Raw genomic sequence first — 18,068 nt, 5'->3', positions numbered from 1 at the left:
AATTCGCAATCACTGTTACACACCGTGTGCTGACTGAACACTATAAGGGTAGGTTTATGTAACATATAGGGTATGTTTCCACGTGGCATCATCCAACAGTAAGTTGTAATTACTAGAGATGAGCGAGCATACTCGTCCGAGCTTGATGCTCGTTCGAGTATTAGGGTGCTCGAGATGCTCGTTACTCGAGATGAGCACCACGCGGTACTCGTCTCGATTAAACGAGCACTGACCATTGAATTCAATGGAGCCGGCAATACAGCCGGCTCTATTGAAAGCAATGGCTGCCGGCGTACGCGGGATGAATTGTCGGGAAGGGCTTAAATATATAAGCCCTTCCCTACAATTCATCCAGAAATGTGTAAAAATAAAAAATATATATATACTTACCTGGTCCCGGCAGACGGAGTTCAGCGCGGCAGGCTGCAGTTCTCCTGAACTGCTCTGAACAGCTGTGAGTAGTATTCAGCAGCCGGGGATTTAAAATCCCCGCCTGCTGAATGAGATGCCTCTGATTGGCTCTCAGCTGTCCCTGCGCTGAGCCAATCAGAGGCAGCCCTCACTCACCCATTCATGAATTCATGAATGGGTGTGAGTGAGGGATGCCTCTGATTGGTCAGGCTGTGACCAATCAGAGGCCTCTCATTCAGCAGGCGGGGATTTTAAATCCCCGGCTGCTGAATACTACTCACAGCTGTTCAGAGCAGTTCAGGAGAACTGCAGCCTGCCGCGCTGAACTCCGTCTGCCGGGACCAGGTAAGTATATATATATTTTTTATTTTTACACATTTCTGGATGAATTGCAGGGAAGGGCTTATATATTTAACCCCTTCCCGACAATTCATCCCGCGATCGCCGGCAGCCCATTGCTTTCAATGGAGGCTGCTGTATTGCCGGCTCCATTGAATTCAATAGACTAACATCGTTCTGCCAGGACCAGGTAAGTATATATATATTTTTTATTTTTACACATTTCTGGATGAATTGTAGGGAAGGGCTTATATATTTAAGCCCTTCCCGACAATTCATCCCGTGTACGCCGGTAACCCATTGCTTTCAATAGAGCCGGCTGTATTGCCGGCTCCATTGAATTCAATGGGCTAACATCGTTCTTCTCTGCCACAGCTGTTACAGCTGTGGCAGAGGAGAACGATCTTTACGCTGACAGTGGGGGGGGGGGGGTCTCACTCTTGCCGCTATTGTGGCTTAATAGTGGGACCTGGGAACTTGAGATGCAGCCCAAAATGTAGCTCCTCGCCTGCCCTATTCGTTTCTGTGTCGTTTCCATCACTTTCTTGTGTTTTGCAGATTTTCACAAATGAAAACCTTAGCGAGCATCGGCGATATACAAAAATGCTCGAGTCACCCATTGACTTCAATGGGGTTCGCTACTCGAAACAAACTCTCGAGCATCACTGAAAGTTCGACTCGAGTAACGAGCACCCGAGCATTTTGGTGCTCGCTCATCTCTAGTAATTACTGACGGTGTTTTTACAGGTCATTGGTTAGACTAATTAAAAGAATCAAAATCATAAAACAGAAATACATGTTTAGTATCACTGCGTCCGTAACAGTCCGATCTATCAAAGTAGTGCATTATTTACCCCGCACGGTGAACATTGTCCATAAAAAAAATTTTAAATGCCAAAAATGTGCTTTTTTTGTTATTCTGTCTCCAAGAAAAAATGCACTAAAAAGTGATCAAAAAGTCGTATGTATTTCATGATGGTACTAACAGAAATTACAGGACGTCCCGCAAGAAATGAGCCCTTGCACAACAATGTGGATGGAAAAATAAAAATGCCATTGTGCACAGAAGATGGCGGCGAAAAATTATTTTAAAAAAATTAAATGTCTTTGAAAAAAAATTAAAGTAGTTCAGCAAAAAAAGCTACATAAGTTTGCTATCGTAGTAATTGTACTGACCCCTAGAATAAAGTTATCATGTCATTTTTGTTGCACTTTGTGCGCCGTAGAAACAAGACGTACCGAAAGATGGCAGAATTTCAGGTTTGTTTTCATTTCACTCCACTTAGACCTTTTTAATAGTTTTTCAGTACATTATATGGTACATTAAATAGTACCATTGAAAAATCCAACTCATCCCGCAAAAAACAAGCCCTCATACAGCTACATCGATGGATAAATAAAGGAGTTATAATTTTTTTAAATGAAAAAAATGCTCTGTCACTAAGGGGTTAAATAACTTGAAAATGAGACATGCTGCTATTATTCAGTTTTACCAGTGGAATCAGCATGTTTTAATTTTACAGAAACATATCAATTACTTTCGGTTACAACATTTTTTTTTTAAATTTGTTGCACAGTGATAATTAACATATGGGAATAAAATCAGTCTGTGCTATACTACATAAGCACGTATTTCTACACTTTCAGTAAGTATACAGAAGATCATTTTTCTAGTTCGGCCCCTTAGGATGCCTTATAGTTAATTCAAGTATCCAAAAAGCCTCACGGATCAGGACTGATTTTCTCCAATCTTCCCCTCTGGACGGTACATTTACTTTTTCTACGCCTTTAAAGCAAAAGCTCTACAAAGAGTCATTATGTTTGTTCACAAAATGTTTAACCGCACCAGAAATTTGCAGTAATTTTTTCTCTATCCCTGCTAAATGTTCTGCAGTTCCAGTTTTTAGATTGCGGATGGTGCAGCCCAAGAACATAAGTCTGCATAACATGCAGGTTACAACATAAATTACATTACGAGGATCACAATTTCTAAAATGCTTGAAGTTAAACTGCTCAAACCATGGCTTGATGCAAAATTCCTTTGATTTCTCTGCAGAAGTGGAGATATTGCAGCGAGCGCCACCACAAGCATGAAACCCCCCATCTGTACAGATAGCCAGTTATTATTGTGTTTCCTGCTAGGTTTAAATTCACTTGGGGATAAAAGGCTAGCCATAGCTCTGCCACGCTTAGGCTGGCTGCACACGGCCGTGACGGTCTCCGCCGCGAAATTCCGCGGCGGAGCCTGTCACGGCGCCCCCCAGAGACCCCAATACTTACCTGCAGAACCGGCATCTTCCGTCCCGCATTACACTTCGGCGCGCCTGCGCAATAGAGCGCGTGACGCGCCGCAGCGTCATGTGATGCGCCGGCCGCGTCATATGACACGCCCACAGCGTCACATGATGCGCCGGCCATGGGCGGGGAAGTGGTTTTACGCTATCTTCCGCTGTGCTACAGCGGAAGATAGTGTGACGGACGGCTTCCATTGACTGCAATGGAAGCCGTCCGCGTGTACACCCGCGGCAAATAGAGCATGCCGCGGGTGGGGTCGGGTGATTTTACGGTGCGGAATTCTGCTATGGAATTCTGCACCGTGAGCCTTGCGTTATTAGGTTCAATAGAACCTTATAGCTGCGGGCAATGCGGCGGATTTTTGCCGCGTTTTTTACGCGGCAGAAATCTGTCCGTGGGAAGGAGGCCTTAGAGAACTGAGAGCAGTAGCAAATTCTGCAGCATTTCCACATCCAAAAAAGTGAAAAACCACAGCATTGGCCATCTCTTATCTGTAAAATAAAAACCCTTATTGTCAGGGCTCCACCACATGACAGTTTTTGTGCAGGTATTTGCACATGCAAAATCTGTATGCGCTAAACACAGTGAATAGAACCCATTGATTTCAATACATTCGTTCTCATAAGCATGTTTTGCGTGCACATGTCATGCGCATGCAAAGAAATCGGTCCTACTCTATTTCCCTGCACTTTGCGCAGCAAAAGTACCTTAGAGGTCTATGAGAGGTGCTAAAATATGCAAGGGAAGGGTGTGACACTGCGCAAAATACAGGAAAAAGAACACATCTGTACATTATTAAGCTGTAATTCATTATTAAATTCACGGAAGGAGTGTGTCATGTGCATGTGTGAACTGGCCTCGCATGTGCAAAGATTACAGAAATATGTGTAACATGCAGATTATGTACCTCTTCAAACCTCATTTTTGCGCTTAGGCTCATGTGACGCAGCCCTTAAATTTAAAGATTTTGAACTTCAATAACTAGTCAAAGCAGGTAATAATGTTCTCCTGAAGCGAATCACTGTACAGACTACATTGTCTATCAGGTGGGATATCTTCTGAGCATCTTTGAGTTTTCTTCCTTTCTCCTTCACATTTTTTTATCTATATGCATTGCTAGTTGTAGCATGGGAATCACTGTGATCACAAGTAGACTGTAAAAACTTTCCATACTAGAACTAAGTCACATGAGAAATATTTTTGTGGCTCACCCCCTTATCCTTTGTTTTCTTCTTTAGAAAAAAATTGGGATTGCTACCCTGTCACCAGGTGTGCACCTGATTATTACTATAGTTTTCTAAATCACACTCATACTCTTTGTGTTTTACATACATCACAGATGTTTACAACTCACTAATATTTATTTGCATGCTATCCTCAAACTTGGAAAAGTCACTCAACAATTTATACTTATCTGTATCTTCACAGAGTTCCCCAAAGGAATTTTGTAATTCCATAACTTTTTGTCCTTTATGTTCAACTATGAGTCCCATAAGTGATAAGGAACATTGAGTACGGATGTTCCACTTAACCATAAAATCTGTTGAATATACTGTGGTTGGGATCTTCTTCAAGCATAGTCCACGTGGGAGCGTGTTCTTATCTATGTACGTCTTTAATGTTATGATCCATCAACGTTTTCAATTCAGGCATCAGTGCCTGATGTCTGCATTGAAACTTATCTCTGGAAATTGTCAGATCAGAATTAACTACTTGCATCTCTCCAAAGCCCTGAGCTAATTTACTTGTAGGGCTTGTGCTTGTCTCCATAGCAGGAGGAAAGAGTTCACACAATGGTAAGTACAGGCTTAAGAATAATAAACACAATCCTGTGATTATACATATAGCATGAAAAAAGAAAAAATTGGAAACTAATACAGATGTGAATAAACGTCATGCAAGGACTAACCTGGCATATGGCAGGAAGAAATCCAAAAAATGGAAAAAAAAAGTCCAGCACAAAAGATGTGAAAAAATATAAAAGCAAATATTTATTGATCTATTTAAAACTATATGCAGAAAAGATTAATTAGAAGCTGTTATGTAAATCGCATTCCCATCAGGGAGAAAAATAAGTCAGAACTTGTTGACGTGTTTTGGATGCTGGTCCTTACCCATCACATATACATATATTACATATATCTTCTTACATGTATAACACCACACCCTTTTGTAGTGTGATATCGCTCAAGCGATAATTAAAATCTATTTAGAAAAAGTATTTGAAAACACACACCTTGCTGCAATAGTAAAGCCAAAAAAAACACTAACATCCTGTTTTATGTTCATACTTTTAGGCCTAATTCCCACGGATGGATTTCTGCCACGTTTCACGTAGTGGAAATCTGCGGCATTAGCCCACAGGTATTAGGTTCTATTGTTCATTCTTTCAATGTTCACGCTGCGGAATTTTACCGCGGAATTCTGCAGAGTAAAAGCAATTGCGGCATGTTCTAAGTGCCACAGAAAAACACGCGGCTGGGTTCCTTTGTAGTCAATGGAAGCTATCCGTCACGCGATACTTCCACTGTGAGCACAGCGGAAGTATCGCATGATTACGCGTCACCGCCCACTGCTGGCCGCGTCATTGTCCACTGCCGGTGCGTCATGCAATGCACTGCGCATGCGTGTCGGCTCGCCGGACGGGACTTGCGCAGCGGATCCGGAGAGGTGAGTATAGGGTCTTTGGGGGGTGCTGTGTCGTACTCCGCCGTGATATTCCGTTAGCGGAGTTTGACACGGCTGTGAGCATGACGCCTTAAGAATGAGTGTTTCAAGTGAGAAAATCCCCATTGTTTCCCTGTTTAGAAGTTTCTATGATCCCCATCCCTGAGAGTTTTAAGGCCCTTTTACACGCAAAGATAATTGTTTAAAGCCACCTGCAGATGGGCAGAATTAAATTGTGAAATACGCGATCGGCACCCATGTGGACGATCCGCTGTTTCAGCCCATACGCAAAAATGAGTGTCTGCATCTCCGCGTACACATGTGGATATGAATTGCGGTGTCTGTGTGCGGGAAAAAAAATTGCAGCATGCTCTATTTTTGCGCAGATTCCATATGGACTCGCTCCATTGCTTTCTATGGAAGCGTTCAAATCTCAGTGCTTCCTCAATCCAATTGCAGATTGGCACGGATTTTAACGCTGATAGATCACAGGTTGCTAGGAGACTATATAACAAAATGAATAAAAGGAAGTAGGAATGTGAGGAAAAGACAGTGCAGCACTGATTTTTTTCAGAGAAGAACACACCATTGTCCATTGCAGTAGGCGGGGTATTCGATATGGACAGGGTTATTGCTCTCCCAAACCAGGAGAGCAGTATGCCGTTCTGGAAGCGGTTTTTAGCTTTCACCACCACAAAAGCACAAGAGAATGTCATCTGGGCATTAACCTTTTGTATAGAAGTGTTTTTCCTGGGGAATGGGAAACTTTCTGACATAATCGTCTGCCTGCAAAACATTTGCTTGAAAAATAACCGCATCTGCGATCGTCCCCAAACACTTTCCATGATGAATCACAGGTCTTCCGCAGTGGAAATCCGCTTGCGGAATCCAACTCTGCTGTGTGCAGACAGCCTATACAACCACAGGACTGAAGGAACTTCAAGCGAACTGCTGACATTTTTAAACAACAAATTAATTGCTTTAATCTGTGTCTTCCTTCACAGGGCGCGTGCTTATACAATGCTTATTGCAGAAACACCTAACACAGCTGAGCAAACATCCGACCAACACATTCCATTGTTCTACTTTTGGCAGAGTAAACATGGCACTTACTGAATATGCAAAGTAAACAAAGCCATCACTAAGCTGCTGGAACCACTGAACTGCATTCAAACTGAAAGAATTTCCGGCAACCAAATGATGGATTTTAGGCCAGCCTAAAAACATTGGCTAACGACAATTAAAAGAATAGTGCAGAACTGCCAGCGTTTACATGTAACGATTTTCGCTCACTTTCTGCTGTTTGAACGAATTTTAAGCGTTAATTGTTGCATGTAAAAGGGCCTTTAGTAACTCTTTCAATCCATGAGAAAGAGAAGCAACTACAATCCCCTCCATGCTTGACCAGAAAATCCTTAAACACCATGGGGATGTTCAAACCTTCTCAGTTGATAACATCAGACAAATGTAGTCTGATTCCTTCTCTAAGCGGTCCTGTTGTACAACCTACATACTGAATGTTACCACAGGTGTAACTATAGGGGATGCAGGGGATTTGATTGCACTGGGGCCCAGGAGCATTAGGGGGCCCATAAGGCCTCTCTTCTCCATACAGGGGGACCTATTAAAGGAGATGTCCCGAGGCAGCAAGTGGGTCTATACACTTCTGTATGGCCATAATAATGCACTTTGTAATATACATTGTGCATTAATTATGAGCCATACAGAAGTTATAAAAAGTTTTTTACTTACCTGCTCCGTTGCTAGCGTCCTCGTTCCCATGGAGCCGACTAATTTTTGGCCTCCGATGGCCAAATTAGCCGCGCTTGCGCAGTCCGGGTCTTCTGCTTTCTTCTATGGAGCCTTTCGTGCAGGATGCCGGCTCCGTGTAGCTCCGCCCCGTCACGTGCCGATTCCAGCCAATCAGGAGGCTGGAATCGGCAGTGGACCGCACAGAAGAGCTGCGGTCCACGGAGGCAGAGGATCCCGGCGGCCATCTTCAGAAGGTGAGTATGAAGACGCCGGACCGCCGGGATTCAGGTAAGCGCTGTGCGGGTGGTTTTTTTAACCCCTGCATCGGGGTTGTCTCGCGCCGAACGGGGGGGGGGTTTAAAAAAAAAAAAACCCGTTTCGGCGCGGGACATCTCCTTTAATAAAGCATTATAGTTGGGGGTCCCGTTACAGATTTTGCATTGGGGCCCAAAAGCTTCAAGTTACGCCTCTGAATGTTACATATGTTACAAGTAACTAAACACACTACGTAGGTACTATTGCAGCTAAAAAAATTGTTTAATTCAATAGGTTTTACCTGTTGTAGAAGAATTAAATGATTTCGATTTATTTGCATATTTACATGCGTAAGGCTGGGCTTGGACAGCCGTAATTTGCTGTGTGCTGCCCGTCGGAGACACACGTATTGCAAGTTCGCAGGGACATTGCGTACTTGCTGCTTGCCGCCAATTATTATGCATTATCTTGGCGTGCAAGTGTGCACAATACGTGCCAACATAGTACATTTCTTGCACATGTTTTTCGTGCAATTCATGTGAGCGGCAATATGGCCGCCAATTGGAGATTGATAAAGCATAACCCGCACACAGAATATGCTACACCAACACGGTCGTGTGAGCCCAGCCTTACATTGGTTATGACCACATTTGTAGAAAGCTATGGTAGAAAGCCTCGAGTTCTTAATCCCCTCATTGCTGTTAAACATACTGGGGGAGAGTAAATTAGCTTACTTATAGAAACATTTTTTATCATCAGTCCAAATTTTTTGTAATATTTTATCCTGGTAAAGCAAATATTTCCTCGTTAGTTACACATTACGTACGTTTCATTAAAACGTAAAAAGTTTGGTACCGTGTTAGCCAGAAGAGCAAAGTGTGATTGCTCCCAGCAAGAGAAACCAAGTAATCTTGTAGATATGATACCTTTTAATGGCTAACAAAAATACACGATGTTACAGCAAGCTTTCAAACCTACTCAGGGTTCTTCGTCAGACATAGTGACATTGACATTGCATACTCATTGACACTGACAAAACATATCACAAGCAGGTCTTGTATTTTCTACAACTTATAGTAATAACTACTCCGAGATTTAAAATATTTTCTTCAAATATCTTTCTACCTTGACACAGAATGAGATAATGGATAAAATTATCATACAGGAGTTAAATAAGTGGCCAAGCGTGGCAGAGTTTTGGCTAGCCTTTGATCCCTGAGGGAATTTAAACCTCTCAAGAAACGCAATAATAATTGGCTATCTGTACAGGTGGGGGGTTTCATGCTTGTGGTGGCGCTCGCTGCAATATCTGCACTTCTGCAGAGAAATCAAAGGACTTTGCATCAAGCCATGGTTTGAACAGTTTACCATCAAACATTTTATGAATTGTGATTCCCATCATGTAATTTATGTTATAACCTGCAGACTTATGTACTTTGGCTGCACCATCCACAAACTTAAAACCAGAATTGCTAAACATTTAGTAGGGATAGAGAAAAAAATAACTGCATATTTCTGGTGTGCTAAAACACTTTGGGGACAAACCTAATGACTCTTTGTAGATCCTTTGTTTTAAAGGCGTAGAAAAAGTAAATGTATTGTCCAGAGGGGAAGATCGGAGAAAATTGGTCCTGATCTGTGAGGCTTTTTGGATACTTCAGTTATCTACAAGGCATCCTAAGGGGCTTAACTATAAAAATGATCTTCTGTATATTTACTGAAAGTGTAGCAATTGATGCTTACATGGTATAGCACAGACTGATTTTGTTTCATTGTTTGAGTCACGCCCACATGTTAATTACTATCTCAGGATTGGTCTTGTGGGTTTTAAATTGAACTTTATGTTCATTTTATTTTATGCACAGTAAACGGGTATTATTGTATCTTGACGCCACCGGAAGGTAGGGGTGTAACAGCCCTTCAATCGAGAGACGGCCCTGTCACACCCCTACCTCCCAATTGGCTGCCAGTACCTCTGCTGTGCCCCCTGTTCCTCTGTGTCCCCCCCTTCTCCTGTGCCTCCTCCTATCACCCCTTGTGCTGTGTCCTTGTGTGCTTCCCCCCCCCTCCCAGCGTAGCTGATCGTTATTGTCTGGCGTGATTCTCGGACCCCTCCTTCGCCTCAGTTCCGTGGTTTGGCGGGACGCCGGCAGGTTTGGAGAGCTGGATGCGGTCCCCGGAGCACCGTAGCCTCACATTGTCCCGATGCAGCGAAGGGGAAAACGCTATGCTCCTGCTCTTCTCCGTGGCCGTCGCTATGTGGAGACCTGCCCGCCCTGCTCTCTGCTGCAGCGTCTGTAGTGTCAGTGGGGACCTTGGAGCTGCATCCTCGTCCTGTGCTCCATGGCTGGCAGCGCCACTATGTGGACACCTGCCCGCCCTGCTCTGTGCTGCAGCGTCTGTAGTGTCAGGCGGGAGCTCAGAGGATGCGGTGGAGGGGAGAGCTCCATGGTCCTCCTGTGGTCAGTGGGCCCCACCGCTTTGTGTACACCTGGCCGCCCTGCTCTCTGCTGCAGAATCTGTAGTGTCAGGCGGGAGCTCGGAGGATGCGGCAGAGGGGAGACCTTCATGGTCCTCTTGTGGTCCGTGGCCGCCGCCGCTTTGTGGACACCTGGCCGCCCTGCTCTCTGATGCAGCGTCTGTAGTTACTGCAGCCTGTGCTGGAGGCTTAGGGGTGGTTTTTGCACTCAGGCTTACATTTTTAGCTGTACATGCTGCCATGTACAGGGGTGACATGGCACCATGTAGAGCTAATAATGTAAGGCTAACTGCAAAAACCACCCCTAAGCCTCCAGCACAGGCTGCAGTGACTATGAAAGGTCCTAGGACTTTCAAGGACCTTTTGCAATATGCCAATCGGGAGGTAGGGGTGTGACAGGGCCGTCCCTCCATTGAAGAGCTGCCACACCCCTACCTTCTGGTGGCGTCAAGATACAATAATACCCAGTGAACAAGAGTCACTTGTGGCTCAAACGCGTCTGCGTTTAGTCACTTTGGACTTTTAATCCTGCCTTTCTACAATGGAATAATAAAAAATAAATAATTTTATTGGAAATGCTGGACAATGTTCTTCTCTTTATATGCATTTATGGACTGATTGCGAGGAGCAGTTCAAGGCACTCCGTGCATCTTAGAGCTGGGGGGATTGCTGTGGGAGCACTTCTACATATATTCTAGACTGTGCCTAATAGATCACCTCAGTCCTATTCATTCTAAACTGTAATATGAGACACAGCCACTACTAAACATATGGTGGTAGCTGTGCCTGACAAATAATGAAGTGTGAGCACTACAGCCCTTAAGTAAGCTGATCAGTGGGGTTGGTCAGATATTGATGGCCATTAGTATTATAGTTCTAGAGAAGCCATCTATCTATTTTATTTATCACGTTTTGCTTGCATCATTCAGTAGATAGGAACCCATACAACCTCTTTCAATGAAAGAGTCTAAGTAGTCATCCTGGATTCATGCAACATTATAGTCTGATGTAAACAGAAAATAAATTAGCTGTTTTCACAAACAATAGCACAGGGCTGTATCTAGAGCTCATGCTTCCCTAGGCATTAAGCCTGAATACACCCCCATTAAAGCCATAGCTACACTTGTCAATGTATCGTCAGTATTTGATAGTTTATGAGCAGTTATAATGATAAATGGTCATGATGAGGGTCCTATTGCATGAGCTGTAGTATTCTGGAGCAAAGCCCTAAGTACACGTCTCCGAATGTTTTCCAGCTTTCAGTTACAATAGGTGCTTTCAAGTGGTACACACAGTAAAGGCCCACTTACATGCAAAGACAATCTTTCAAAGGATTGAAAGATTATTAGTTTTAGCAGCCGTTTTGCATAAAGTGTTAATGGATACTAATGTCCATTAACACTTCATCAGCTTCATTTGCATGTAGAGGGGCCTCCAAGAGCTGTTTGTAGATCCTAGCATGTGGTCTGAGCTCTGCACACAGCTCCATTATTCTCGCATTGGCTGTGGACAGAATACAATGTAATCTCTGACTCCCATGCAGAACACAGCGTGCGGTCCCTATTATCTCTCTCTGGCTGAATGATGAAAGTGCACGGAGGTCATATGGTCTACTAATACAGATCTGCCTGGCTTCCATGTGCTGCTCCATAGACTCTGTTAGGTGTCTTAAGCACAGAAATAGTCTCTCTTGGAAGCATTGGCCTTCATACCTCTATACAAATAAAATCTGATAGAGGATACCACAATTATATGGACACCATAATATGGCTCCATAGAACTTGAAGGTTCTATGACACTGTAATATGGCCATGTGAATGCCATCAAATCATAACCTTAGGGCTTAATCTTGAGAAGTGACAGATTTGTTAATGTTCAGACCTAACAAAGTGAACTGTGTTCTTAAGAACTGTTATTAGGAAGACTTTAGCTCTTCTTAATTAATATTTATTTAGAATGGGTTAAAATAAAGGTTTTTACAGTATTCAAATTTGCTAATACACACCTAACATGTGTTTCTCCTCATTTGAAAGCCCATTTACTCTATATTCTTTCTTACTTGGTGAGAATTCATCATTTTTCACATTGAATACTACTTTCGTAAAACTGTCCTCACATTTCGCAGATGCTACATATAGCATAGAGGAGTCTGCTACAAACTTCTGGAAGGAGATGGAAAATATGAGATTCAGAGCCAGTAAATTAATGATATTCAGACCAGTCTGCAAATAATACTTTACAGCATAAGGCCTCATGTCCATAGGCATAATTCATTTAGCAAATCCGCACGTGTCTCCCGCACGTGAAATCTGCAGATCAATTTTCCCATAGGGAATCATTGACTATCTGCAGTTGTGTTTTATTTCAATTTGCAGATTTCAAGAGCGGGAAAAAAACCACAACATGCTCCATTTTAGGCCTCATGCACACATGAAAAATTGAACAGCGGATTCCGTGCGTGTCAGCAAATGCGGGTAATCTGCTGCTAAATGTGCTCATTGATGTGTGTGTAGATTTCTCACACCACACACACCAGGAGATTTTATTTGTGGCCGCTACGTGCCGAAATAAAATCGCAGCATGCTCTATTTTCTTGCGGACGCCGCAGGGATGGCTTCCGTTGCAGTCAATGGAAGCAGTCTCTGCCGCAGAACACCCACAACTGTCACTGCGGATGTTCCGCGGATCCGTGGAAAAAAAGGAGATTCAAAAAAGAAAAGGCACTGCGCATGCGCCAGGCGTGTCGGCTGCCATGTCCTGGCGCATCCGCTGTACTGAAGAAAGAAGAAGGAGAAGACCCGCACTGGATCCAGAGAGGTAAGAACCTGTCTTTTAATGCACATATCTGTGGGCACGGGCGGATTCCGCTACGGGATTTAGCAGCAAAATCCGTGCGTGCCTGTGTGCATGAGGCCTTAACGCGGATCACGCACAGATGGATGCACTGCGGATTTAAAGGTTAAATTCACTTAGGAAGGTGGGGAGAAGGCTGGGAGGTGGGATTGTGTTTTTTTCACATGCAGACGATCTGCAGTATACCCGTATGTAAAAAACCTGCAATCCATGATCTGCTGCAAGCCAAAAAAATACAATTTAAAGATCATCCACAGTGCATCTGCTGCAGAAATCTGCATCAAATATCCGCACAGGCCATTTTATGCCCATGGACATGAGGCCTAAAAGTAAATATGATAATGAAAAACCTGTATTAGGATATCAGACTAAAAATAACATTCTATTACTGATGAACAGGCTGCGAAAGAGATAGGCATTGAGATAGACAAATGGAAACATGGACAGATAGAGATGCAGATACTCTCACACAGAAAATCAGGGTGGAGCTTATTATCAGGGTAGGTCTTATTTTTGTGGGAAACACGGTAGGTGATAGAGTTGCTTTAAAATAAATGTAAAGGTATCGGTGGTCTGAATGTTACAGAAAACAATGTATTTTACATAAAATCAATATCTCACTGACCTTGTCATCAACGCATTATCAGACACATTAGATAAGTAGAAACATTTGTTAGCGGTAACATGTGATACATTCATCCAATCTGACTCCGTGAAGCAAACAGAAATAATCTCTCTGCTAGAAGCAATTACTACAATTAGTTTGTATTGCAGATTTAGTAAATATTTAATCTCCAGTCTCATTATTTTTCTAGGAAACAAGTTTAGTATTTCAGTTTTTACCTGGGGTTCATCCTCCTCAATAAGTGTCTGTAATTTTCCTGGTATACTTGTAACTTGTCTAAGAATTTGAGGCTGGTAACAGAAAAGTTCAGCCTGGGCATCTACTGATAAAAAGCAAAAACAAAGTGCAGAATATCAGGCTTCGAAGCCATTTTTATTTATCCAATGTCTTAAGTTCTTAGTTACATATACAGTATAAACCCAAATTTAGGATGGGAACAAACTGAAGCCAATGAGGCAAATCAATCAGGATGCTTGTATCACTTTTTTCTACCGATTGCTTTAGCATTTTGAGCCCTAAAAACTCACACTTTCCTCTATAATAGAAGTTTTCCTAAAATACAGTTACCTTTTACAAAACAAAGTTTGAATTAACTTTAAGGCCGCCTGCACATGGGATGGTTGGACCCCACATGCCGGATCTAACCCGATGCCTGGCGTACCTCTCCGACGTCTCCTCTTCTCTGCTGCGGATGTGCCGGCCAGTGTGTCTGCACACATGCGCAGTAGAGATGATGCTGCGTCGTCACAATGGTGAGGACGCAGCTACCGCGACCATTCTGCAACAATGATTGCAGAATGGCCGCAGGACGGAGGGCTTCCATTGGCTTCAATGGAATCCCTCCGTGCGTAGCCTGCACAAAATCGCAGCATGAATATCGCAAAGGATTTCCGCTCGTGGGCAGGAAATTGCTGATTGTCATAGCATGCTATTGGCTGTATTTGCGGCAGAATCCAGAGGCGAACACCCACTGTGAATTCCGCAATGCAAGTCCACCTGTGTGCAGGCGGCCCATGTTGAAGTGTTTATAGGACATGGCTTACTAGGACTCAACATTGATATATACTTAAATATTCCCACCTGATTCTTTTGGATCTTCTTGCATAGCACTGTCATAAACACTTCCTGATTCAACATCTTCATCTTCCATAAGATCATCTGGAGCAGGTTTTCTCAGGCCTTCTGATAGTTTAGATAATATTTTGTACTGTGAAGATAAAATTCATTGAACAATCCATTTCAATGCATTGGCAAATCATCAAGGGGGGGAAGGGGTACACCAGGTGTAGCCACATTCATAGAGTGCTTGGAAACACAACAGCCCTTAGATGTGAACAATAGGTAATTTAATACTGTATCTTATCATGTATAGAAACAATTGACATTTGATCATTTGGGGGGGTTAAACCTTTTATCAATGTGCACAAAACAGATCATATTTCAATACACTGTAAAGAAAGGCTATACTTAAGTATCAGGATGAACTGTAGTTTAAGATTTCAAAAGGCACTTTCTGACACTTAACCCATTAAGGACTAAGTGCGGTAAATATTTGGCGCTTGGTCCTGGACTTTAAGCCTGGCCGATAGCAAAAGTACAGCAGAAGTACAGAATTAAAGCCTCTGCTCCTGCAATCAAGCAGGAAAAGGTCGGGTCTTCGGCTGTAAGATACAGCCAAGGACCCAAAGGAGAAGGGCAAAGCTGTTTTTAACTGCTTCTGCCTTCTCCTTTCCAAGCTACATCGCGCTCAATGAGCGTGATGTACTAAAGAGTGAAAGCATTACTTCCAGTATGCGACCTGGCGATCCCATGACCGCCAGGTCCCCTCTGTCACAGTTCTGTTAGTGGCTATTGTCATTACAGGGGGATGTTTTCCGCTGCAACTGTGGCTCCTATAGATGCTCCAGCTACAGTGGAAAAGTATGAAATAAAAAAAAAAGAGAATGTGAATGACCCTCAGAGGTCTTTTTATGACATCATGGAGAACATAGGTGGTAAAAAAATAGTTACAAAAATAAGTAAAACAAATTTACAGAATAAAATAGAAATATATAGAAGTAGTATAGAGTACACGTCAAACTGAAAAGTGACAGGAACCCCGCCCCCTTTGACATCTCCGCCCCCTTTGATGTCTCTTTGATGCTTGACCTTTGGCCCTCACATTTTTGGTGAAACCTGGCATCCTCCTCCGTCTGGCGGCCCCCACCCTTGCATTCCAGGGAATGTGAAGTATCAGGGCCTCTTCCACACATTGCGGCCCCCACCATTGCATCAGCGTGTCTCATGATAATAAAGGCTTTACTATATTTATAGACCGGATTGGTGTTATACAGCTTTTTTTTCCAAGTCCCCTTATGAGTGCGAGGTGTAATACATAGAATGCATTTCCAGCCGTAGTTAGTTTTTATTTATTGCCCTGACAGACCTGTTATTATAGAGAACACACAGTAACCAAAAAATGCAAAGTTTTATAAAAGCTTTATTGAGCTCACAAGGCAATGTGAATACATAATGACGTGTGATAAAAAATCCGAACGATAGAGATAAATGAATACAGCATACGTGAAAAATATAGAAAATTTGGGTTATAGAATTATTACATAGCTATGTATAACAGTGTATAATGTTAACAGATATATAGTCACATTTGTACAAGCATTTACAAACTTAACCATGCCGTGGGAAACATCTGTGTTGATCGCTTTTTAGGCAGCAAGCTCCCTTGTGTTATTCTAGCTTTCGTAGAGCTGAAAGGCCGGTTTCTGTTTTGCGGGGTAGCGGGTGCAAAACCGGGGGCCGATGCTGTTTTCATAGTCTGGAGAATTTCTCTATTACCGTGGTGGCCAATGACCGTAGAAGGTATATTAATCCCGGCCATCGAGTGCATAAAAGCATCCCAGCCCAAAGGGTGATTTTTCTTGGTAGCGCTATGGCTCTGCATAGCATGACGGATCAAGTCCAGTATGTTTGATCCCTGGACAGTCTCAGCCTTATAAATGAACTCCTCTCTCACGTTCACGATGTAATACTGGCATTCTGTGAAGTTTGTTTAGCAAAAGCTCCACATTTTTTTATGTTCTTCATCCCCGGGGGGGAGTGGGGGGACACGGCAGCCCAACCAAAATGCTAGCCTGGAATATGGCTGGTAAAAAGAAATACCGGCACCGGCCTGGCGGGAAGAATACCGGCCAGGCCGGTGAAATACCGGCCGGGTTGCAACCCTACAGATGAGGCAGTAGAGGGCGCTATAGCTGTGTCTGCATTAGTACTCTATGCATCCATGCTTCCTATTCAAGTACGCTATTGTTATTTCAGTATAGTACACCAATATTGAGATATAGCTCTGGTCAGGCTTTTCCATTACACCCTGTATGTTATGTAGAGTTTAACTTTAGATAACTGTGAGACATACAAATATAGCAAAGCTAAAGATGTCTTTTCACTTGCTCTTTTGTAAACTATGATAACCCAATGAGTTGACATAACTCAGCATTATATCATACATTTATAGAACATAGTGATACTGTATCAGCATAACTTATGCCATAGAACAAAACTTATCTCTGCTGCGTCTGTTTCTGATGATATTAAAGAATCCAGACAACAACTTCTGATTCATAATTTATTATGTCTTTCGAGAAATTGTATCAAAACGCCGCACTTAAACAATTTAATTGCGTATGTACAGCGTTTTTATACGCACCCATAGAGATCAATAGGGATCAATCGCATGTAAGGGCTTTAACAGATGGCCGTGTTTTTGTCCCATTATCCGACAAAATAAAACTATTGATTACAATGGTTTTGTTTTCATTAACGGGATTCTTGCTCGCTAATTGCACGGGCAAGAAGAGATAGAACTTTCCTCATCTTTCCCACATGTAGTCAATACAACATGCGGGAAAGATATGGCAGGACATATCTTTCCACAGTTTTTCTCAAACTCCGGAGCTTGAATAGCCCAAGGGCTCAGTCAGATGAGCGTTTTTTTCGCGCAGGAATAGCCGCGTGAAAAAAACGCACATCAGTGTAGAAACATTGTGTGAACGGTTGCATTTGCACTCGTATGTCTTATCTTTTGCAGATGCGATTTTTTCCACGTTTGTAAAAATCAGACATCTGAATGCTTCCATTGGAAAGCATTGGTTCTAATTGAGCTGCTTTTCACGCACCTATTCATGCATTAAAAAACGCTTGTCTGACCCCGGCCCAAAAAGGGGGAAAAAAAAACATTCATGCGCAACTATGCTCCATAACAGCGAGCGTAGTTGAGCATATGGGCGTGTAAAGCCGCCCTTATATGCTGTAAAATAGAACATGATGCTGTCTTTTTGCATGTGTATTATATGTAATGAATATACGCAACTGTGAATGGACCAATGAAAATCAATA

The 18,068-nt window shown here is 42.8% G+C and overlaps 1 protein-coding gene across 1 annotated transcript in view; it reads right to left on the bottom strand.

Annotated features, from left to right (window-relative positions):
* LOC136572709 (uncharacterized) overlaps window positions 1–18,068 on the bottom strand; it is a 346,665-nt gene that overhangs the window by 278,225 nt on the left and 50,372 nt on the right. Inside the window, exons 10-12 of the mRNA XM_066573580.1 lie at window positions 14,757–14,883; window positions 13,895–13,998; window positions 12,204–12,360 (exon numbers count right to left, since the gene is read on the bottom strand). Coding sequence (XP_066429677.1) covers window positions 12,204–12,360; window positions 13,895–13,998; window positions 14,757–14,883 — 388 coding nt within the window. The remainder of the gene's footprint in view (window positions 1–12,203; window positions 12,361–13,894; window positions 13,999–14,756; window positions 14,884–18,068) is intronic.

The sequence above is a fragment of the Eleutherodactylus coqui genome, chromosome 1 (assembly GCF_035609145.1).
Source record: "Eleutherodactylus coqui strain aEleCoq1 chromosome 1, aEleCoq1.hap1, whole genome shotgun sequence".
Classification (NCBI taxonomy): Eukaryota; Metazoa; Chordata; class Amphibia; order Anura; family Eleutherodactylidae; genus Eleutherodactylus; species Eleutherodactylus coqui.
This window is presented reverse-complemented; position numbering and strand designations above follow the sequence as displayed.